General features: G+C 56.6%; 1 protein-coding gene across 5 annotated transcripts in view; it reads left to right on the top strand.

Moving 5' to 3' along the window:
• The window catches only part of PPFIA4 (PPFI scaffold protein A4), a 59409-nt gene that overhangs the window by 21125 nt on the left and 15668 nt on the right, over positions 1 to 22616 (top strand). For 3 of the 5 annotated variants that reach the window (XM_088180333.1, XM_088180331.1, XM_088180332.1), the window contains exons 2-13: positions 4616 to 5436; positions 12931 to 13032; positions 13139 to 13303; positions 13825 to 13899; positions 15436 to 15525; positions 16043 to 16264; positions 16673 to 16819; positions 16924 to 17062; positions 17725 to 17804; positions 18617 to 18748; positions 20316 to 20378; positions 21568 to 21659. In XM_088180333.1, coding sequence (XP_088036459.1) covers positions 5200 to 5436; positions 12931 to 13032; positions 13139 to 13303; positions 13825 to 13899; positions 15436 to 15525; positions 16043 to 16264; positions 16673 to 16819; positions 16924 to 17062; positions 17725 to 17804; positions 18617 to 18748; positions 20316 to 20378; positions 21568 to 21659 — 1544 coding nt within the window. In that variant the 5' untranslated portion in view covers positions 4616 to 5199. Of the gene's footprint in view, positions 1 to 4615; positions 5437 to 6979; positions 7067 to 12930; positions 13033 to 13138; positions 13304 to 13824; positions 13900 to 15435; positions 15526 to 16042; positions 16265 to 16672; positions 16820 to 16923; positions 17063 to 17724; positions 17805 to 18616; positions 18749 to 20315; positions 20379 to 21567; positions 21660 to 22616 lie in introns of those variants that run through there. The other 2 variants (XM_088180335.1, XM_088180334.1) reach the window with 2 other exon arrangements.

The following is a 22616-nucleotide window of genomic DNA, read 5'->3' as shown; positions in this document are numbered from 1 at the left end:
AGCCTCTTTGCAGCTGCCTACTGGGTGATGGTCTTGCTGACAGAGCCACCGAACCTTTTCTCTTCCTTTTGGAAGGGCTAGGATGGGAGTGGAGGTGTTCAGAGAGGAAACACGGGGTTGTCTCTGCCCTTTGTGTGTGGGTAAAGCTGTGGGTGCTTCTCGCCCTCGTTGGGAAGGGAAAGCCAGGGTGCTCCCTGGGACCCAGCATCCCACGGGCAGCCTGACTCACAGCTGAGCTATGCTGAGCAAATCAGCAGCTCCAGGGCAAAAACCCCTTCTGCCCCCCATCAGCTGCTCCACGTCTGGGCACCACTGTGGGGAAGTGGCCTCTCTGAGCAGGCAGCATGTGACTGAGCTGTTTTCCATCCCAAAAAGGGGAGAAAGCATCGTTTTGGGGTGGAGGGGGGAGGGATAGTAAAGCAAGCATGTTTTCCCTGGCAAGAAACCTGCTCCCAGCAAGCCTGTGCCTGGCAGCCCCATGGGGCTAAAAATACCCAGCAAGGGCTGGAGCTGTGCAGTGTCTGCTCAGCTCCCAGATGTCTCCTTGCACCTCATGACTCTACCCAGTGATTATCCCAGCACTTAAGGCCCTCTAAAGCCAGGCAGGAGCATTTAGGGAGTTCTCCCAGAGACCTGTGAAAGGTTGAGATTTGCAGGCACTAATTGGGAGCAAGCTCAGGCCCCTCTGACCTCCAGCAGCAAAGAGCTGCTCTGGCTGTGCCCTCGCTGCTGCTGCAGTCGCAGCAGAGTGTGGGGGGTGTCTGGGCTGTCACCCACAAGGATGTCCCCAAGGTCCTTCAAAATGACCGCTGGCATGTGTGGGTTTGCCTGGGAACTGCACAGCTTTGCTGGGCAGGGACAGACCCTGCGTGTGCCCCCTCTAGCTGGGCTTCCTGGGAGAGGCACCTGGGAATGGGCGAGATTCTCTTGCTTTTGGAGAATGGAGAAAAGCCCAAGGTTTGAGGTGGGACAGAAATGAGGGGAGTTGACCCTGGAAAGGAACTTTCTGCACATTCCTGCTCGTGTGCACATCCCTGGATGTGTGGATGTTGCTGTATCCCTGTTCCTGTGTGCATGTCTCTGCACACTCGCCTGTTCCTGTTGCTTACTGAACACACTTCCTGCTCCACAGGCCTTGAAGACAGCAGGAATCAAACCCAGCCTGGTCCTGGCTCCCTCACATGCCATCCCAAAATAAACCCTTTGCAGCTGCCCTGACTCTGAGTATTGGCCCTTCCCAGAGCCTGGGCTACTCCTGGGACTCACGGTGTTGCTGTTAAAACTGCAGAGTTTGAATCCAGAAATAATCACTCACAAATCTATGGGGTAGGAGAGTTCCTGTGGTTGTTGGAGGAATGGATCCGTGATGGGGATGCTGGAGGCAGCTCAGTGTCCATGGATGTGGCTGGTCCCACTGCAATGCAGGGAATTTTCCACTCTTGGACTCATGGTTCCAGCCAGAATGGGTACCCAGGGCTGGATTGTGTCCAGAGCCACACTCGGTGGCAGAGCATCCCCCTGGATTTCCCTGCCAGGGACCCTCTGGCAGAGGGATTCTCACGGTGCAACAGTGTCCTGGGAGGCACAGAGAACCTCAAGAGCCCTGGACTGGCTGTCCCCACCTGCCTGGGGGTTTCAGGCCAGGCCAGAGGGGCTTTGGCTCTCCATGGGGGTGGGAGGTCTCACCCTGCTCATAGGGCTGCCCCAGCTCCAGGAGGTTGTAGCTTTATACCTCTGTGTGTGTCCTGGGTGGCCTGGGATGAGGGGGAATGTGACCTCCCTCAGTGGAGACACCCCCAAACCTGGGCACAGAGGAGCTTTGGGTCACCAACGTTGCCTTGTTCAGGACAGGATGATGCTTCACTGAGCATCCTCAGGGACAGGGCACAGTGGCTTTTGGGAGCAGGGAATGGGATGAGTCCATCCTGGACCAGCATCAGTGCTGTGTAAGATTCCTGTGATTCTGTGATCAACCTCCCCAGGCTGAGGGACCCGCTGTGCTCATCTCCCTGCACAAGCACACAAGAATAACGGGATGTGACTGTGGGCAGGAGCAGGTTTGCAGTGAAACAACCCCCCCCCCCCCCCCCCCCCCTCCCAGAACCACCCGTGCACAAGCTCAACCATGGGGGAAGCAGAAGGAAAATCAGGTCTTGGCTGTAAATCTGTGCCTCCTCCTGCACTGTGTGGGTCCAGCTCCTTGGATGACCTCTGTGGGTTGTGGGAAGCTGCCATGGCCCTGCTGGAATTGGCATCTGCAGAGTCTCCTCATGGTAAGGGTGTCTCTCCTTTGCAGCTGGGATGAATTTCTATCCCATTATCGCTCTGGTCAGATTTATGTTTTGGTCATGCCCTGCAGCATTCCCCTTCCCTGAGGGTTTGCAGGGCTCTTCCCTCCGTGCCTTGATTAATATCTCTTAATTCATCTGCTAATTTCTCCCAGTTCCCCTCCAGCAGCTGGCTGGAGCCATGCCCATGTGGCTCACTTTGCCATTCAAGTGGTGCTCAGGAGCTGCTGGGCTTTCCCCAGCCTGGATGTTCCTTCTCCATGTCCATCCCTCAAGAGGAGGCACAGCAGAGGAGGGGGCATGAAAGTCACCTCGTTTAGGCTTTGCACCCAAATTAACAGGGCTTAGCCCTGGAGTAGGAATGGGTTTTGCTCTTCTTGGCCCTGGATCTCCCTGGAGTCTGGGACATTTTATCCCCAGGAAAGCAGGCAGGGAGCCACATACCTGTGGGTACCCCATGGGCTGTTCATTAGGGGCAGGAGAAGTGGAAAGCATTTTCCCTGCTTAATACAGGGATGAGGCTCATGTCCAACTCAACGCAAGGAGAGCAGGGGCTGGAATGGTCCCTCACTCCTGCCTTTTCCTCCACCAGCCTTGTTTTTGTGGGATGCTGCAGAGATGAGATGTCCTCAGTGCAGTTATCCTGGTCATCCACATCCCAACAGCCAGGGTGGAGCATGAACAGCCCTCAAAGCTTCAGGACAGTGTTATGTGTCCACAACAGGTTTTATCCCACTTGAGGATCCAGTCTGTGAAGGGAGGGGAGGACACCACCTGTGGGACAGCCCTGTCCTATGTCCCTGTATGCTGGAGCTGACCTCTCAGCATCACACAGGATGCACAGTGAGGGGCTGTTGCTTTTGGCAGAGCTTCTCTATTTTTAGAGAATTTTTTGTGTCAGACTTCCCCTCAGCTGATGAGCCAATGTCATCCAAAGAGCAGAGTTCTGATCCCCCCATCCTGACAGTGGCTGGTGTGACAAAGGCACTTCCTCACAAGAGTCACCTTTCATCAGGGCACGTCCCTGCTGTGCCATTGAGCTCTGGGATACACGAACTTTCATCCCAGCCCAAAGGGCCAGAACAGGCTGCTCTGGCCCAGGCCTGTATGCAGGTCTTTTTAATCCATGTGTGTGGGAGGGAGTTTGAAGGGGAAGTGACACAGAATCCCAGTTGCTTTGGGATGGAAGAGACCTTAAAGCCCATCCAGTCCCACCCCCTGCCATGGGCAGGGACATCTTCCACTATCCCAGGTTGCTCCAAGCCCTGTTCAGCCTGGGCTTAGACATTTCTAGGGATGGGACAGTCACTGTCTCAGATGCACCCACAGAATATGCAGACCTATCCTTGAGTGTTTCCTCGGGAAAGTTTAAAACTGGAGGGGGCCTGCCCCGGAAGCAGCACTAGACCAGCACTTCTCACCCTGGGCCTGCCATGCTGGGTTTTGCTGCTCAGCTCGAGCTCTGGCCATGGTTTGTCCCCTGGCACAGATGGTGACCAGGTTGGGCAGATCCCCACAGCGACTGGGGTGGCAGTGCCACACTCACTCTTGCTGCTAGAGACCCTCACCCAGCTGCAGAGGGATGAAGTTCCCTCACAGAACTGTGAATCCCCACCTGGCACCTTGTTTGGGATGGTTTGAGGCTGCAGAAGGGAAGGTGGGGCTGTGGGTTCCAGCATCACCCCTGGGCTGGGTCCTCAGGTCCAGCCATGCTTTAATCCAACCTCGATACTGCCCAAATGTCAGCTCTGCCTCACCTCTCCAGCCTCTCATCCCTGGTGCTTGTGCAGGAATTTGGAGATGCTGGTGCCTCCATGCCCGGGGAGAGGTTTGACCGAGGGAGGATGTGCTGGAGTTCAGTTGTCACTGAACAGCTGGGCCCACCACACCTGTCTAGAGAAGGGGGAAGCATTAATCTAATCATTTGACTCATTTGTTGCTGTGACTTCCTGCCAGGTTTGGGCCAAACTCAGGTTGGAGCCTGATTTTCTGCAAATTCCCTGGGGCTGGGGAACAGTGGGGCCACAGGGGCCCTGGGCAGCCAGGAGTTCCACAGAGGGCATGCGATCCTGGCCCAGGACATGTGAATGCCAAAGAGAGTTGCAGGATTTTGGGTGCCAGGGTTGCTGTTCCCTGCAGCTTGGTACCATCCTGGATTCAGTGTAGTGGGCACAGGAGGTACAGCCTGTCACAGTCCATTCATGGGAGTGCTGAGCCCACCTGGTGCAGCTCTCAAGGGTTTGATGGGGAGCAGAGGGGGTTGGGCAAGTATCTGGGCATTTTTGGGGATAGCAGGAGGGATCTGATCTCTGTCCCCTCTGCCACAGGTCACTGCTGGGTGTCTGAAGAACGGTGATGCCCAACGGAGAGACATTTCCACATCAGCAGTGACACCTCATCCAGCTTGAGGGACAGCAGCCCATCCTCAGCAGAGCCCCTCTCAGCATGCCTAGGCAACCCAAACATTCCCTGGATCCTCGCTGTGCTGCTCTTGGCTTGGGCTCTCCACTGGGACAAATCCTTGAGGGTTGTTTTGTCCCCCTCTGAACAGCCCGTGGGTCACAGATGCTGCAGCCCCTCGGAAAGGCATCAGGGAGGTGACATACGGGACCCAGGAGAGGTGACAACAGGACCCAGGAGAGGTGACAGAGGGAGCTGGCAGTGACGAGCAGCGAGTGGGGCACTGGTGACTGCGAGGACCCTGTTGGTGCCCAGGACATCCCTGCACCCTGCTGGAGTGATGCCAGCTGCTGCTTAGCACCCAGGAGGAAGGGATGGGGAGTCCCCCTCCTTGAGCACTCCATTATCCCCTCTCGTGCTGGCTCCCCTGGCCCCCAGGAGCCCGCAGTGATGTGAGCTGTGCTCAGCACAGCCCCAGCCCCATCGGGACTCTCTCCCAGCCAGCCCAGCCATGATGTGCGAGGTGATGCCCACCATCAGCGAGGGGGACCCGCTGGGCCCCCCCCAGGGCTCGGAGGCGGACGCTGACTTCGAGCAGCTGATGGTGAACATGCTGGACGAGAGGGACAAGCTGCTGGACACCCTGCGGGAGACGCGCGAGACGCTGGCGGTCACCCAGAGCCGCCTGCAGGAGACGCTCCGGGAGCGGGACCAGCTCCAGAGGCAGCTGAACTCGGCACTCCCACAGGTGAGCACCTGCCCCTGGCACAGCAGAGCCTGCCCTGGGGCACACACGGGGCATTGGATGTGGGGTTTAGCTCATGGCTGTGGGAGGGGTGGCTTGGTGTGACAGTGGTGATGCTGCTGCGAGTGTTGCACCTCATGTCAGCAGAAAATCCTCCAGGTTCTCTCAGGCCAAGCCACAACCAAGGACATCTCTCCTTCTCCTCTGTACACCCTCGCTGGTCTGTGAGGAGGGGTAAGAGTGCAATCGTCCCTGTCCACGGGGAAATGGAAATGAAACCTCCCCAGTGACACCCCAGGGTGAGAGCAAGGCAGATGCAGAGCCTTCCCTTCCCAGGGGGACAGTCAGTGCCTTGGGGGACAGCACCTGGGGAGCAGATTGCTCATTTTGGGCAGCAAATCTGGCTTGCTGCCTCCAGTCAACTTCTTGGGATGTCAGGAAGTGCTGAGGCACTGTCACTTTAAATGGGGACATTAACCATTCATCACTCTCCATCCTCACTGTGCACAGCAACCCCACTGCTGCCCCTTCCCTCGCCAGGAGGGCTCCTTTCCATCAGCTCCATTCCCAGGGGGGCAATGGGACTTCTATATCTCAATCTTGGTCTTGAGAGGGGACACTGGAGGCAGAGCTGCTGCAGGGTGGGGACTGGGACATCTCAGGGAGCAGAGGGGCAGAGGACAGCAAGGCTGGCAGAGGTCCATGCTCACTGAGCATCCCAGGGCTTGGGAAATTAGGCCTTGCCTTGGGGCTTCTGCTGGTGTTCTGCTCCACCTGCAGGAGCCTCTTCAGGTACTCCAGAGGACTGGAGTTGATTTCCGCAAAGATGTTCAGGCTAGAAGAGGGTGAGGTGGGTGAGCCCAGTGTCACAGGGCTGTGCAGAATGAGCCTGAGCTGCCCACCATTCCTGTGGGGTCTTGTGGGACAGCACAGTGTCTCAGGCTCAGATCTGGTGGAACAGGGATTTTGTGATCCTGTGTTCCATTGTGGGTATGGTGTGGGAGGAGCCCAACAGCCAAGCGTAGCAGAAGGCTTCGAATGTTTGCATCTTTTTTAACTGCAGTGCTGAGACCTGAGATGAGCTTCTACCTCCCTGAGAGATTTGCTGAGATGTACCCGGGTGTTGGGTGCATCCAGTCTCACCACCAGCTCCCTGTGCTGGGGTCTTGCTCCCTCTGCTCCCTGCTCTGGAGAGAGCAAGCCAGGTCACCCTGACGCTCTGCCCGCCCCACCACAGCCTCCCGGATTAAGGGATGCGCGGATTTAGCCTCCGCTGCTGCTCCAGGGACGGGCCCTGGGAGCCTCGGGCTGTGCTCGGAGCAATCTGGGTCATCACACAGGGACTCAGTGCCAGCGCTGTGCCCGCTACCCACGGGTGCCTGCCCGGGGCCGCCTCTGGCCCCTCCGTGCCCGGGATGTGACTGGGGCGGATCCCATGGGGAATTCCATTCCCCGCAGCTCCCGCTGCCTCCCGCGCTCCCTGTGCGGGCATGGAGCTCTGCGCCCGGGCATGGTGGCCCCCGGTGCCCCCCGTGCTCGCCCCCGGACATGAGGGCTCGGCATGAACACGGGAAGCAAATCCAAAGGCGCTCACCTGCCCAATGGGATTGATCCCAGCATGTGCATGTACCAGGTAAGCGGGACTGGGACGCGTGGTTCTCTCCCCAGGGCACATCCCATAGGTCTGTCCCATCCTCTTCCTCCTTTCTCTGTGAGCTCTTTTGCCCAGGAGCTTCCTGCAGTGTGTCAGACCCCATTGGGAATGGGATGCAAGCTGGATTTCTGGAACAACCCCTTCTTTGAGGACAGGATTGGGCACCCAGGCTCCTCAGTAGTGTCCCCTGGGTGCAGCCAGGCTGGGGGATGCAGTGCCTGGTGAGGCTGGGATGGATGGCAGCTGGGGACATGGCATTCTGAACCCTCTCAGGACACAGTGGCAGCTGGATGCTGCTGTGTCGGCACGAGATCCAAAGGGACAGGCTGGGAATGTGCATCTGGTGCAGACCCAGGCATGGGGCAGGCAGGGGATGTGCCTGTCCAGGGCAAACCCCTTGGCAGGGATGCTTCTGCCTGTAGCTCCCATTCCCCCTTGCCTGTGCTGCATGGCTGAGCCACCCCCAATCCATGGGGGCATCCCTCAGCCCCCAAAAGGCAGAACTCCAGGGCGATTTCCTGGGGAGACTAAGCTGCCTTAATTCTTCTTACATGATTTATTTATTCATGTGGGAGTGCTGAATGCGACTTAATCGTGCTGAAAGCTCCAGCTTCAGCCCCCTGTTCTGCAGGGAATTCGTGGCCAAGGACCGAGCCCTGAGCAGTATCTGGGTGCTCTCAGCAGTTTGCCAAGGCCCTGGCTTTGCTCCCAGGTCCCTCCTGCCCAGCTCCCAGCTCAGTTTCTCCTAGGGGCAGGTGCCACCAGGAGATGTGACACTCAGGGCTCCTGGTGCATCCAGATGTGTTGCCAGTGCAGGGTCCTGTGTGGGATGGAGCTCCTCCCTGTCCTGCCATGGCTTGGGGGTTTGGCAGGAGTCCCTGTCCCCAGCTGTGTCAGGGGGAGAACACCCTCCCAGATTTCAACAGGGCTGAGGGCTGTGGGCTGCCAATGGCCACAGAAACCTCCTGCAGTTCCTTCCTCCTTGAAGCTCTTCTGCACCTTTGCTGCCTCTTGGGCTGCCTGGAGAGCTGAGCTCACCTTTTTGGGGTGAGCAGACCCTCTAAGACCCCCCAAACTCCCTAGGGGTCCCCCAGGTCCTGACATCAAACAGTCCCATTTAACTTCAAAGTGTATCTTAAGTTAACTTGCAAAGACCAGCAGGTAAATGGGAACCTCAGGAGCCCCAGGTGGGGGAAAACACCCACCAGGTAAGACCCTTAAAGCATCTCCAGAGTTTGGGAAGGATGGAGGGATCTGACAGCTGTGTAGAACCATTGGAGTTAGTTGTGCTCCTACAAGACTGGGACACTGAGATGTTGGATTCCTGCTTGACTGGCTGCACAATGATCCTCCCTGAGCAACCCCAGGTGGAAATACACATCCTGATGAAGGGAGGACACTGATTCCCCATGGATGGTCTCACAGAGCCCCAGTGTGGTATCCAGGAGGTCCAAGAGGTGCTGGTGCCCAGTGCTGGGGGTGGGTGATGGTTGAAGCCCTGGGTTTACCCGGCAGGGTTTAATCAGTGTAATCCCATGCTACAACTGCTGGGGTTATGTTTATCCCCTCGTCTCTGATTTGGGGCTTTCTCTTCATTCTGCTCCACTCCTGGGACAGAAGGGGAAGTGGGGTGATGGTGTCAGATGATGGGTGGGACTCCTCCTCTTGTGCTGAGTCAGCAGTGGTGATTTCTTGGCATGGGCATCCTCCCACACATCCCCTGCCACTTCTGTCAGGAGCAATCACTCCAATTAGGGGCTTTAACATGCAGTTAATCCTATAGCTGGAGCCAGTTTGTCCCCAGGCTCGGGTGCATTGGAGCAGCAGCCATGCTCCTGCCACAAACAGGGAATTCTGCTGGCTGTGGTGTGATCCTGCTGCACCCCTGTCTGTGCTGCAGACGACACTGGGAGAGACACGAGAAGGCCCTGGGCTGAGGACTTGGGCATTTCAGCTTTTCCATGCTACAGCCTTGGAGCCTTCTCCCCCTGAGCTTCTAAAACCTCTCCATGCTTTTCCAGCCATCTTCATGCTGCTGATTCCTGACCTCCCAGCTCGTCCCTGTGCCTTCCCTCTGATGCAGCCAAGGAGGAAAGCCCCAAACCCTCAACATGCCTGGTGCTGACTGAAGATTCGAGTCCCAGTCCACAGCTTCCCACTTCAACACCTTGTATAGTGCTCCAGGCCTCCCTCACTGCTCTGACAGTGAAAAGAGCATCTCTCCATCCTGCTCCTTCCCTCCATCTGCTCCTTCACTCCATCCTGCTCCATCCCTCCATCCTGCTCCAACCCTCCATCCTGCCCCATCCCTCCATCCTGCTCTATCCCTCCATCCTGCTCCTTCCCTCCATCCTGCTCCATCCCTCCATCCTGCTCCTTCCCTCCATCCTGCTCCCTCTCACCCCAGGACTTGAGGCCGAGCCCAGTCAGTTGCATGGTGGAGGTTTTAATCCAAACTGGCCCATTCCTGAACTGCTGGGCTTCATGCAGGGCTCCCAGGGACTCCCAGGATTGGATTGGAGATCAGGCATCTCTCCTTCACTTTCTAATCTGTTTATAGGTGTCCCTGCTTAGTCCCAGAGCTTATCAGAGCTGGGCAGGCGCCTCTGCCTCGCCTGGGAGACTCCCAGCCATGGCCAGGGCAGACGAAAATCATCTGGATCCTCTTTATCTCCACTTCTCTGGGATGGAGGGCCACTGCACACCTGTGGGTGGGGGTGGAGGCTGCACTCCACAGTGTGACACTGCAGCCATGAGCTGGGGACAGCTTGTCATGGTCCCCAACTTGCCTGGTGCCCGCCAGTGACCCAGAGCAAGGTGGCAAAGTCGGCATCTGGCAGAGCCAGGGCTGAGGGGGAGGTGGCTACAAGCGGGTGCTGGAGTGATTTATTCCTATTTTTTATTCCCACGGCATCATACTCAGGCCCTGTGTACTCGGCTGACCTCACTACTGGCCTGGCTCACCACAGGGTGGTTGCTATTTTTGGTGTAAATGTTCATTTTTGCAGCCTTTCCCCAATGGGGTACAGTTATCAAGGGCTTTTTGACTTGGGGTGCTCCAGGCCTGGCAAAGGATGTGGGAAACAGAGCACAGGATGCAACCAGGTTCCTGTCAGGATGGAGGGCTCAGAGAGGAGCACCCCCAGGGAAGGGCTGGCAGGAGCTCTGTGCTGTGCCCACCCCTGGCTGTGACCCGCTGACCGCAGCAGGGGCTGCCTCTCTCTCCAGAGGATTTGCTCCCTTTTAATCCCCTCTTTCAGGATGAAATCCTGAATGCAAGTGCATCTGTACAGCCTGGCCACCGCAGCGAGGGCATGCGGGGAGATGAGGCTGGCCGCTGGTGGTCACTGTCCCCAGTGCTGGCCATCACTGTCCCCACAGTGGTGATTTCTGTCCCCAGCACTGGCCATCCCTGTCCTCTTGCTGCCTCTAATGCCTCGTCCCACCCATCCCGCGTTGCCCTGCCCTGTTCTCTCCAGTGGGAAGAGCATCCCTGTCCACAGCCGCTGTCCCCTGCCAGCCACGGGGAAGAGCAAGAAGTTTTCACCTTTGCCGATCCAGAGGCTTTGGATCCGCAGGGTCCTGCCCTGGTGCTGGAAAAGCCCAGAGCTGATGTGTCCCCCACGTTTCCAGCTTGGGCTGCTGGAAGATATTCCGGGACCATCCCGGCTGCCCCGATGCATTTCCCGAGCTCCTGGAGCCGTGCCGCCTGTCTCCTGGCGTGTTGAGGGACTGGGAGAGTGACATCCCTAAATCTGAGGCGATGCACAGGCACCTTTCTGGCACATCTCCCTGCTGCTTTCTGCTCGCAGGCATTCCCAGCCCGGCTCTAATCCGCAGGGATGCTCTGGAGCTGCTGGTAGCGCTTGCATAACCCGCGGAATGGGCACGTGTGTGTGCCTGAGCTGGGCTGCGCCCAAACCCATCCCCAGCCCCAGCCCCCTCCCCAGCCCCATCCCAGCGGGATCCCAGTGCCAGAGACAGCACGGCTTTGGGGAGGGCTGGGCTGGCACAGCTGGGTCCCGGTGGAGCTGGATCTGCCGGGGGTTCCCTGTGCTTTGGGGGCTGTAGGATGGTCCCAGAGCAAGTGTGGGATGGGGCATGGCAGAGGTTGGTGACGAGGTTTGGGGTGTTTTGACAGATTTGGGGGAGAACTGGTGGGGAGAAGAGTGATCCCAGTGCTGGAGGGATCCTTGGGGAAGGGATGAGGCCAGGGATGATCCCAGATTGGAGTGGTCCCTAAGAAGGGACGGGAAGAGGGAAAACTGCAGGACTGGAGTGGTACCTGGGGAATAGATGGGGCAGGAGGGGCTCTGGGGAGGAACTGGAGACCTCAGGCCCTGGGCCAATGCCAGAGCAGGGATTTTAGAGCAGGGATGTCTGAGCAGGGATGTGGAGCAGGAATATGGGGCAGCGGTGTGGCAGTGGCCTGAGGCAGGTGGCAGGCAGGAAAGCAGCTGTTTATGGGGACAGTGACTCCCCTTACTGCAACCTGCTCAGGTCCTGTCCCTGTGGGATCTCAACTGCACCAGTGCCACCACCATCCCCACAAATCCCAGGCTACAAACCCCACCAGTGGGACAGGTTTGGGGTGGGGAGGGAGAAAACCTGACTGGGGCAAACATGAAAAAGCTGTGGATTTCTCAGAGCTTCAGCTGTTGTAGGTTTCACTTGGAGCTGAGGAGAGCATTTGGTTCAACCTAAGCCTCAGTGCTTTGCTTCGGTTTGAAAGGGTTTTATTTGCTAAACCTGAAAATTAAAGTGAAAAAGAACTTCATGCTGTAAAACAGCTCTCAGCCCTCTCTTGAAATTTGGTTTGTTAATGCTCCATCAAATCCTCAGCTTCTTCTGAAATCCTTTGCCTTTTAAAATTCTTTCCAACAACACTGAATCTGGTGTGAATTCATGGCGCATTCCCGCATTTGCATTTCTCACCCTAAGAAATCCCAGCTGCCAAACCTCACTTGGGCCTGGCACTACTGAAGAGCAACTGGGAGCAATGGGAGGTGCTCCTGGGCTCACCCAGGTGCCTGGGTTTTTTTCTTAGGGGTAAGGAAACACTCCTGCATCCAAGGGACTTCAAAGCGAGTTTCCCTTCCCCTCTCGCACAGCCACAAGTGTGATTTAGTTTTCATCCTGTTTTCCCCTGTCAAGCGATGCACTGGGTGTGCAGCATTCCTCCTTTGGCATTGCTCTGGGCATGGCTTTTTCTTGCTGGCTGTCACATCCTTGGAGGGAGTGGTGGCAGCAGCAAGAGCTGGTGGCAGCTGGCATATCTCCTGCTGTGCCCCATTTCTCTCAGCTGGGACTCAGGACCTGGGGGTGCCCCATATGCAGCTCACTGGGGCTCCACATGCTGGACTGAGGCAGCAACCTTTTTCTTTTGGAAGGAAGTTTTGGATGATTCCAAGTCCTGAGGCCACGGCAGAGGCTGGCTGAGGGCCAGGGGACTCATCCTGACTGGCTGTGGCTTTGTGGTGAGTTTTAGCCTGACGTGATGCTCCAAGGTGGGAATAGAAACATGCTGGTGGTCTTAACTGGGATACTTTAAATGCCATCGACCACCTCTGCAGCTGTAGAGCAGTTTCTTGTGTCATTGGACATCAAACCAAGTGGGAGAAATCTTGAGCTGCTGTGTTCTCCTTGTCCAAAGCATGAGGGAAGACAGGAAAAAATCCCCTCCTGGCCTGGCTGTGCCTCTCCACCGGTTTCTCCCCATTCTCCACAGCATTACCCTGGTTGGGTTTGAATGGGAAATGCTGTGCTGGAGTTCCAGCAGTGGGGCTGGAATGCTGGCTCATCCCATCCGTGTCGCTGCTCACTGCCTGCCCCGCTCTCTGCAGGAGTTTGCCACGCTGACACGGGAGCTCAGCGCCTGCCGGGAGCAGCTCCTGGAGAGGGAGGAGGAGATCTCTGAGCTGAAAGCAGAGCGCAACAACACCCGGGTGAGCCTGGAGACCCTGCTGGCAGCCCTCAGTCCTGGCATTATGGGACACAAGGGGCTGCTGGGCCCATCCTGGCAGTGACAGCCCCACTTTGATCTCCCTGCAGCTGCTGCTGGAGCACCTGGAGTGCCTGGTGTCACGGCATGAGCGCTCCCTCAGGATGACCGTGGTCAAGCGCCAGGCCCAGTCGCCATCCGGGGTGTCCAGTGAGGTTGAGGTGCTCAAGGCACTCAAGTCACTTTTTGAGCATCACAAGGCGCTGGATGAAAAGGTGGGAAAGCTGCTGGGGCCTCTCCTACTCAGAGCTCCTTCTCCCGACCCTCCACTCCCTCCCTTCTTAACTTTGTGTTGTTAAGGTGACGTGGGGGCCCTCAGCAGGAAAGTCTTGGATATCCCAAAGCTGCATTGGGGAACTGCTGGAGCTGCCCAGTGCATCCTCTGGGTTTGAGGATGTTGGGGACAGAGAACTCCCCCCAGTCACTCTCGGGGTGGTGGCAATTGACACCCTGGGTCAGTCTTCACTATTCTCCTCATTCATTCACTACGGGCATCTCCTTCCTCTGCTAGGAGACCTCTCCAGGCTATTCTGGCCATAGATCTCTAAGAATTGGCCCAGCCTGTTGTCTCCAACACAATTTCACTTCACCTGTGATGGGCTGGATGATCCGAAACCTGTGAATCCACCTGAGCCTGGCTGTCAGCCCAACAAACAGGCCTGGGAGCATGCCTAAATCCTGGACATCCTCATCCTGGATAAATAACAGCCTTTCCCATTGTTTCACTCACCTGCAGGTAAGGGAACGCCTGCGAGCAGCCTTGGAGCGAGTGGCCACCTTGGAGGAGCAGCTGGTGGATGCCCATCGGCAGGTAAGAGGTACCTGGACACCTGCTGGGCTGGGAATGCTCTCCATTACCTTTGGGAGTTCCTGTGGTATTTGCTTTCAGTCAGGTTTGATGTAAAGCTTTTGTTCTGAAATTGCTGTTTACTTCAAGGTTTGTCTGTATTTAAGGAAACCTTGTAAAGATTCTGAAAAGCATTTGTCTCACAGGTGACATTTCCCTGTGGTTTGCTGTTTGGAATTCATGTCACTGACAAAAACAGTCTGAATCTGAATCATTCCAGGGGGCTGAGAGTGACTTGTATTTGTCCTGATTTGGCAGAGACTCAAACCACACTGCTTCAAGTACCTCATCTTGCATCCCCCATCTTCTTCCCTGCTGGAGTCCTGGGGTTGGGACTTCACTGTCCCCAACCTCCAGTCATGGTCATCTCAGAATCCCAGACTCATTTGGGTGGGAAGGAACCCTAAAGCTCATCTCCCTCCACCCCCTCCCATGGGCAGGTACACCTTCCACTATCCCAGATTACCCCAAGCTCTGTCCAACCTGGCCTTGGACACTTTCAGGGATAAAATGTTCTTGAAGAGACATGAACTCTGTTTTCCTTCCTGGAGTTTGTGCCCAGCCACTTCTTCCAAAAGGAAGGAGCCATTCCTACAGCATCTGCCAGCCAAAATTTGCTCCTCTTTCCAGTTCCCTGGATAAGTCTCAGGTATTTCCCAGGCTCACAGGACCCTCCTCCTGCAGGGACCATTTCTCATCCTCCCCTATCAGAGCAGGACACAGTGCCAGTGTTTATCCCCTGCTCCTGCTGCACTGGGTTCAGAATCTGTCTGGCTGCAAACCAGTGAAATGAGCTGGGAGGGAGCCCTGGGATACAGGGCTCACCAGGAAAACATCCCTCAGTGCTGAGCCTTCCCAGCACCTCTGACTTCCTCTCTCTTAGAATCATGGAATCTTTCAAGGCTGGAAAAGCCTTTGATCAAACACCTCCATGTCCCCTGAACAATATTGTGAAGTTCCACGCCCACTTGTTTTTTGAACACTTCTAGTGATGGTGACTCCATCACTACTCCGGGTAGTTGTGTCAGGGCCTGACCACCCTTTCAGAGAAAATTTTTTTCCTGATGTCCAACTTGACCCTCCCCTGGCACAGCTTGAGGCCATTTCTTCTTGTCCTGTTCCTGTTCCCTGGGAGCAGAGCCCAACCTCCCCTGGCTGTCCCCTCCTGTCAGGGAGTTGTGCAGAGCCAGGTCCCCCCGAGCCTCCTTTTCTCCAGGCTGAGCCCCACCAGGTTCCTCAGCTGCTCCTGGTGCTCCAGACCCTCCCCCAGCTCTGTTCCCTTCCCTGAACATGCTCCATGTCCTTCCCGAACTGAGGGGCCCAGAGTTGCCCCCAGGTGTGACCCCAGCAGTGCCAGCTCAGAGCTATTCCTCACCCGCTCCCTCCAGTGCCCCCCAGCCTGAAGCAGGACTCTGGCAGGCAGCTGGTGCAGCCCCGGGTGCAGCAGGACTGGCCTCAGCTCCTGCTGTGTCCCAGTGCTGAGTCCCTGTTCCCATGCAGGTGGCAGCTCTGCAGCAAGGCTCCAGCCGGGAGCCAGCGGCGGGTGAGGAGAGAGAGCCCAAGGAAACAGCCCCGAAGCTTCCCTGGAAGGTGAGAGGCCTGGAAACCCCTGCCCTGACCATGCTCACTGAGGCTGTCATTTCTGCCACCTCTCTGGTGCTGGCTCCAGGGTGCTGAAAACTTTTCCTCTCCCCTGGTCCAACCCCATGGGAAATGCCCTTCCTGGTGGATACAGGCCATTTTTGTGTGGGAAGAATTAGTGCTCGGGTGCTCCAAGGGGTTCTGCTTCCCAGAGATCACAGAATGGTTTGTATGGGAAGAGACCTTAAAGGCCATCTTGTTCCAACGCCCACCATGGGCAGGCACACCTTCCACCAGATGTTCTGGGAAGCCCTCAACCATCCCTATTCCAACATTCCTGTAAGAAGCCCCATCCCTGGCTTGTGGAGGCTGTTGATGGAGGTCCCAGAGCCTCTTGTCTACACTTCCACTCCCTCACTGAGTCCCTGCAGGGCCACATTTCCCCCTTTCAGTGGTTGCAAGCAATGCCACAGCCTGAGAGCTTTGGAGCATCCCAATACCCACCTCCCTCTCTGGTGCCTTGCAGCGTCTCTCCAATGGCTCTGTCCACCCAGATGATGAGGCCGGGCGGGTGGTGGAGCTGCAGGAGCTCCTGGAGAAGCAGAATTTTGAAGTGGTCCAGGCCAAGGAGCGAATCTCTGCCTTGGCTGCCAGCGTGGCTGAGCTGGAGGAGGATCTGGGCACCGCCAGGAAGGATCTGATCAAATCTGAGGAGATGAGCAGCAAGTACCAGAGGGACCTCCGAGAGGTGAGTCCCTGTCCCCCTGACTGCCCAGCCTGGGGCAGGGACCTCACAGCTGCTTCCACTGGGCTGGGAAGGGATTGGAACTCCTGTTGCGTGCAGGGCATTCTCCAAAGGAGGCCACTGCCTTTGGGAAATTGTCCCCAAGTCCACCAGCAGGACTTCCCTGAGGTTACAGACAGGCTCTCAGGTGTGCTGCACACCTGGGGCAGTGACCTGTGTCCTCTCTACAAGGTTTTCCTGTGATTCTTTGACTCTACCACTGTCCCATTCTGCTGTCCCTCATCCCCATGTCAAGGGGCATTTTTACACACCTTGCACTCGGGGTGTCCCAGACTTGAAGGAGCTGGGCAGCCCTGCTATTCCCAAAATGCTGTCACAGAGCAGGATATGACAGCCCCATCACTTCCTCAGGCCCTGGCACAGAAGGAGGACATGGAGGAGAGGATCACCACGCTGGAGAAGCGGTATCTGGCAGCCCAGCGAGAGGCCACTTCCATCCACGACCTCAATGACAAACTGGAGAATGAGTTGGCCAACAAGGAGTCCCTGCACCGCCAGGTACTGAAACTGCACCCAAAGCGTCCCCCTGGCCTGGGGACGTGGGGGGCAGAAGGGGGGGGCTGGGGTGGGCTATGGCGGGCAGTCACACTGCTGTCCCACAGTGCGAGGAGAAGGCTCGGCACCTGCAGGAGCTGCTGGAGCTGGCGGAGCAGAAGCTGCAGCAGACAATGAGAAAGGCAGAGACGTTGCCCGAGGTGGAAGCGGAGCTGGCCCAGCGCATTGCTGCGCTCACCAAGGCAAGTGCCAGGGGTGGGGCCGGGGCTGGAGGGGATGTCCGAGACCGGAGGGACCGGAAGGGAAGGGATTGGAGAAGGAGGGCAGGGATTGGAGCCAGAGGGCAGTGCTGGGACCAGGCGAGGAGCTGGGTCTGGCTGTCCCCTGGCAGCCCGAGGCATCCCACTCTCCTTCCCAGCTGTGACCTCTCTTTCGCTGCTGTCCCCACTGCGGCAGGGACAAGACACTGCCTTTAAAGGACACCTCAATGTGTCCTGCACATGTGGGGTTTGCTCCCTTCCCTCGGCTCCTTTCTCCAAGGCGGGGGTGGCCCTGTTGGTGTGGATGCCCTTTGGCTTGGGTGAGGCCACTCTAGGATGAGGAGAAAGAGGAAGCACCAAGCTGGATTTTGGAGGGTACAGGCCCGAAGGGAGAGATGGATGCGGCCATGTCTGCCCTTCCTGGGTTCTGGAATGCTGTTTAGTCCCTCACAGAGCACCTCCAGCTCCTGTCACCGTGCCAGCAGGGCTGGTTTGGGCTCACAGGGAGCCCTGGCAGGGATGCAGGCAGTGGGAGAGAGCCCTGCATCCCAGGAAGAACTCAGATGCGAGATGGACACCAGGATGCAGCAGGGCCCTCATGGCTTTGGGAGCATCATCCGAGAAGGCTGCTCTGCTTTTCCCAGGCAGAAGAGAGGCACGGGAGCATTGAGGAGCACCTCCGGCAGCTGGAGACTCAGCTGGAGGAGAAGAACCAGGAGCTGGCCAGGGTAAGTCCTGATCCTTGCCTTGGTGCCTGGGCACACCTGGATTGCAGTTCAGGAGCAGGTTGGGAGAACAGCCTGGTTAATCCTTTCCCATCCAGGATCACTTAAACTTGAGCCACACAGGAGCTCATGGCACTCTCTGCTGTGATTTCCCCTCTCCCAGGCATCCAAGACTTGCTGTTAATATTCCAAACCCACTCCCCTCCCAGCATCACCCCTTGGGGCAAGCTGGGGCACCAAATGCAAGGTGGAAGCAGCTCCTCCCCTGAGCCTGGATCAGCAGGATGAAAAGGGCAGGGAAGCTGAGCTGCTGTGTGCTGGGCAGCACAGTCCCTTCTTCAGCTTCTGTGCTTCTCAGCCAGGGGCTGGGCTGTCCATGCAGGAGGTTGTGATGCCTATTTCTCAGGTCATCTAGGTGACATTACAGATGTGCCCCTGGGGAAGCCCCCATATGTTTTGCCTTAAGACAGATATTTGAAAATCCAGAGGTTCAGTATCCATTGGGGTCTGAAAAGTGCCCCCAATGTGGATATTCCTGGCAGGTACACAAGAGAAGCTTTCTTCAGGGGCAAGCAGGCATGATCTCCCTAAATCCATTTCTCTCCTGTTCATTCCTAGCTGGAAGGTAGCAGAGAGCAGCAGAGCCACAACAAAGGGTCCAATCAGTGTTGTAAGAGGTGTATTTGTCCCAAAAGCTGGGCCTGGTGTGCCACCTCTGACACCACAGCAGGCACAGGATGGCAGGAGGGCACTGAGCCCCTCTGGGTGTGACACGAATGTCACTGATGTCACTGATGTCACTGTGTTTGTCCCAGGCCCGGCAGCGGGAGAAGATGAACGAGGAGCACAACAAGCGGCTCTCAGACACCGTGGACCGGCTGCTGAGCGAGAGCAACGAGCGGCTGCAGCTGCACCTCAAGGAGAGGATGGCAGCCTTGGAGGAGAAGGTAGTGCCCGGGGCAGAGCCCCCTGTGCCTCGTCCAGCCACGGCCCAGGGCTGGAAGTGCCTGTGCAGAGCTGGAGAAATGGTAACATGCAGGACACAACTGTGCTGGTGGAACACAGGGAGCTGCTCCGGTCACCTCACCCACGAAGACCCCTCCCCACCACCTCCCGCAGCAGCAGGATTTGTCCTGCTCCATCCCCTCACCTCCTGTGTCTCCGCTGGTGCAGCTCCGATGCCACCTGTGCTCAGCTGTCAGAGCAAATCCCGACTGCATTTTACAGGAAAAAATGCAGTGTTCATCTTGTCCCAGTGCCCATCCCTCCACGTGCTGCCTTAAAACCTTCCTGTCCCCAGGCGCAGACTGATTTCCCTTCTCCAAGCCAGGGCAGTGTCCATGAACATCTCCCACCTGACTCCTGGGGAGCTGGGTTTCCTTGGAGGAGCCTGCTGACGCTGTGGCTGCCTCGGTGTGAATGGAATTAACTGGGAGCAGTTGGCTCCAGGCAAAGATCCACCCACAGTGCCAGTGGGAGGTCAAGCCTTGCTGATTCAGCTCTCTCGAGGTTCCTGCCCTCAGCAAGTTGGAGCACACAGGTGCATCCCCCAGCTGATGCCTCCTGGGCTGGCTCTGTTCCCCCACTGCTCTGCTCCTCCTGTCCCCAACCAAATGTGGCTGTGCCAGCGTGTCCAGTTGTCAGCAGATTTGTCTGGATAAAAACCAGGACCCAACCTGCAGGGACGAGTCCAAATCCCACTCCTGCGAGCAACAGGGACCAGAGTGGTGACATGTTGTGAAGAGCATTGCCTGTTCCCCAGTCTGGTGCCAGCACTGGCCCACCCTGAGAGTTTATCCAAGTCTTTCATGCACAAAAATGATCCTGTTTGGCTGCCAGCACTTAGCAAAAATGAGCACTGGTTCAGGCAGTTACAAACTCTCCAGGGGAGAGTTTTGATAGATATTAGGAAAAAAAATTTCAGGGAAAGAATTACGGCACTGGAATAGACTGCCCAGTACAGTGGTGGAGTCACCATCCCTGGAAGTGTTCCAAAAACGTGGATGTGATGCTTGGGGTCATGGTTTAGCTATGAACACACCAGTGCTGGGAGAAATGGTTGGGCTCAATCTTCAAGGGCTTTTCCAATCTTAACAGTCCCATGATTCTGTGATTCTATAAGCACATCTCCTTTTCCTCCTGCCTACTTCCCAGCTTAGATGTAAGGGACATTTTTCCCTTGATCCAGCTGCTTGAGGAGTTTTCTCCTCTCAGACGTATTTCCTAATCTTCAAGCCCTGTACATCAAATCCCCCATCACCCTCCATGGCCATGTTCAGCCCCAGAGTGGGGCAGGAGTTGAGCTGTGGCCATCCTGCTTGAGAGGCAGGAGCTTTGCAGGGGAGACCTGTGCACAGGCAGGTGAGGAATAGCCCAGGGAGCTTTTTCCAGGTGTTCACTACACAGGGATTCCACACTGGCCATTCCTGGTAGCCCACACGGCCGTTTCCTAAATGGTCTCTCTTTTTCTTTCCTGTTTTTGTTCCCTTTTATTTTCTTTGTTTTTTCTTAAAGAATACATTATTACAAGAGCTGGAAAATACCCAAAAACAGATAGAGGAACACCAGCATGACAAGGTAAATGTGGCTGCAGGGACCTTCCCCAGTGATGGCATTGCCTCACTCCCAGCCCCTGGCTAGAGGCACTTGCTTCTCCTGAAATGCCCAAGTTTGGGAGGAGCTGGGATCCCAGAGCACCCAGCAGCAGGAGGCCACACACTCATCCATGCAGTAGCTGGATGGAAGCTGCCACTCCCCTCCCCCGAGAGCCCCGGGTCAGTTCCCTGTCAGGTCCCTGTTGGGTCCCATCTCCGTGTCACACTCATCCGTGCCTGAGCCCACTGGGGACAGTGGCAAGGCCAGGGTGACTTCAATCGTGCATAGAGGAGAGCTCAGGCAGCCACGTCCCCTTGGCCCCTGAGGCTTTCTCAGACTATGGGGGGAGATCTGCCCCGTGCCCAGCTTGAAGAGGCCCCGTAGGTCTTCACACTCTGCTCTCAGATAAAGCATCTCAGTATCATCTGCATGAACCCCTAGTGGTCTTGCTAGAAGGCTGGAGGGACGTGGCTGTTTGGAGCAGTGGGAGCTTTTGGAATGTGCTGCATGTCTCATGCATGGTTTGGGGGATCGGGGTGCTGCTTTTCCCCTGCCTGCAGGGAGGATGTGTGCTTATTCCTTGTGCTTCCCAGCCGTGGCTGCTCAGGTCTGGGCAGGGCAGAGCTCAGGGACTCGCATGACACTTTGCCCACCCTGGCTCAGTCTGTTTGTCCCCAGACTGGATCCTGCTGTGCCCAGAAGATCCCTTCTTCCCTCCCTCCCTGTCCATTTGCAGCCTCCCCCTGGCCTCTCCCAGCCCTGGGCGTGGGCACAGCTTCCCCATGGGAATGGGGCTGGGAGCAGGAGGGACAGGGCCAGCAGCAAGGTTGGCTGGGGGGGTTCCTCCCTACTGATCCCTTGTCAAGGGAACACACACGTGCAGTCTGGAGCAGAACCAGAACAACCAAGTGGGACCTGTTTTCCTTCATCTCTCAAAGAAGCATTCCTTGAGCACCAGTGTCTGTCTGTCCTGATCCTCCCTCCCCAGAGCCCTCAATCCCTGCGCCTGCATGAACTGTTTCTTTACTGATGTGTCCCAGATGCTTTAAACCTGGGGTGGGGGTCTGTAAAGGGAATGTGAACGTGGCAATAGCCAAGGATGCGGATTACCCCAAACCTGGCAGCTCTCCAGAGCAAACCCAACACCTGCCTGTCTCATCCCCCCAAACAGCGGCGTTTGTCTGACGAGATCGACAAGCTGAGGCTGGAGGTGGATCAACTCAAGACCAGGAGTGGGACCTTTGTGGAGAGTGTGCACACCAGGTAAGTGCCAGGGCAAGCCCCTGTACCCCTGGCTTTGGGGACCCCAAAGTGTTGCTGGCTTTGGGTGTTTCTGGTGCCCCTAAGCTTCAGTGCTGGGCTGCAGGGTCCCTTCAGCAGGGTCAGCTCCAGCCGTGCTCTCCCACCATGGATCTGTCCTGGGGTGGGACACAAGACTCTTGAGAATAGCCCAGTCCAACTGAATGGCCCCAGATTTGTTCTTGTGAGGGTGAGAAACCACTGGGAATTGTTTCTTTTTCTGTACAAGTGGCTTAGGACTTACTTTGCTCTGAAGGCTGGATATTCACCAAAGGACTTCCCCTGTGGAGTACAGGGGATGAGCTGGTGCAGAAGGAGGAATTGCTTTGGAGCTGTTGCAGGCAAAGGAGAATGAAGCCCTTCTTTCTCCAGTGCAATGATCCTCCCACACCCTTTCCTTTAAAGTCACTGGGACATGGGGACATCCCAGCCCAGGACACCAGGAGCAGAGGTGAGTCACAGCCTCTGGCACTGACCAGGATACCCAGAGCTGCTCCAGGAAAATAGGAGTGGAAAAGGAGGGTGACAGCACAACAATCCTGTTCTGCTGCTGCAGCCACCTGGGATATCCCACCCTGCCCTGAGCTCTTCCAGTGTGGGTTCAAGGCAACAAGGGATCAGTGGGAGCAACCAGTGAAGAAAATTCCCCTCTCAGCAAGGCTGGAAAAGATGGGGAGGAGCTGGTGTAACCATCTTTGGGTCTGTCAGCAGAGAGGAGAAGGCCTGGAGACCCTGTGTCTGTCATGGAGAGAAGAAATGGGGAGGGTGAGGAAGAGCCTGTGAGGATCAAAGAGAGCTGAGTGCTGGAGCAGCGTCGGAGCATGTGTGGGACCTCTTTGCATGGGTCTGTAAGAGCAGGATGGACAGTTTGGTGATCTTTTCTATTTCTCAGATGAAAAATCAGCAGAAATCTTGAGTTGC

Source organism: Sturnus vulgaris, chromosome 29 (genome assembly GCF_052056855.1).
Source record: "Sturnus vulgaris isolate bStuVul1 chromosome 29, bStuVul1.hap1, whole genome shotgun sequence".
NCBI lineage: Eukaryota > Metazoa > Chordata > Aves > Passeriformes > Sturnidae > Sturnus > Sturnus vulgaris.
This window is presented reverse-complemented; position numbering and strand designations above follow the sequence as displayed.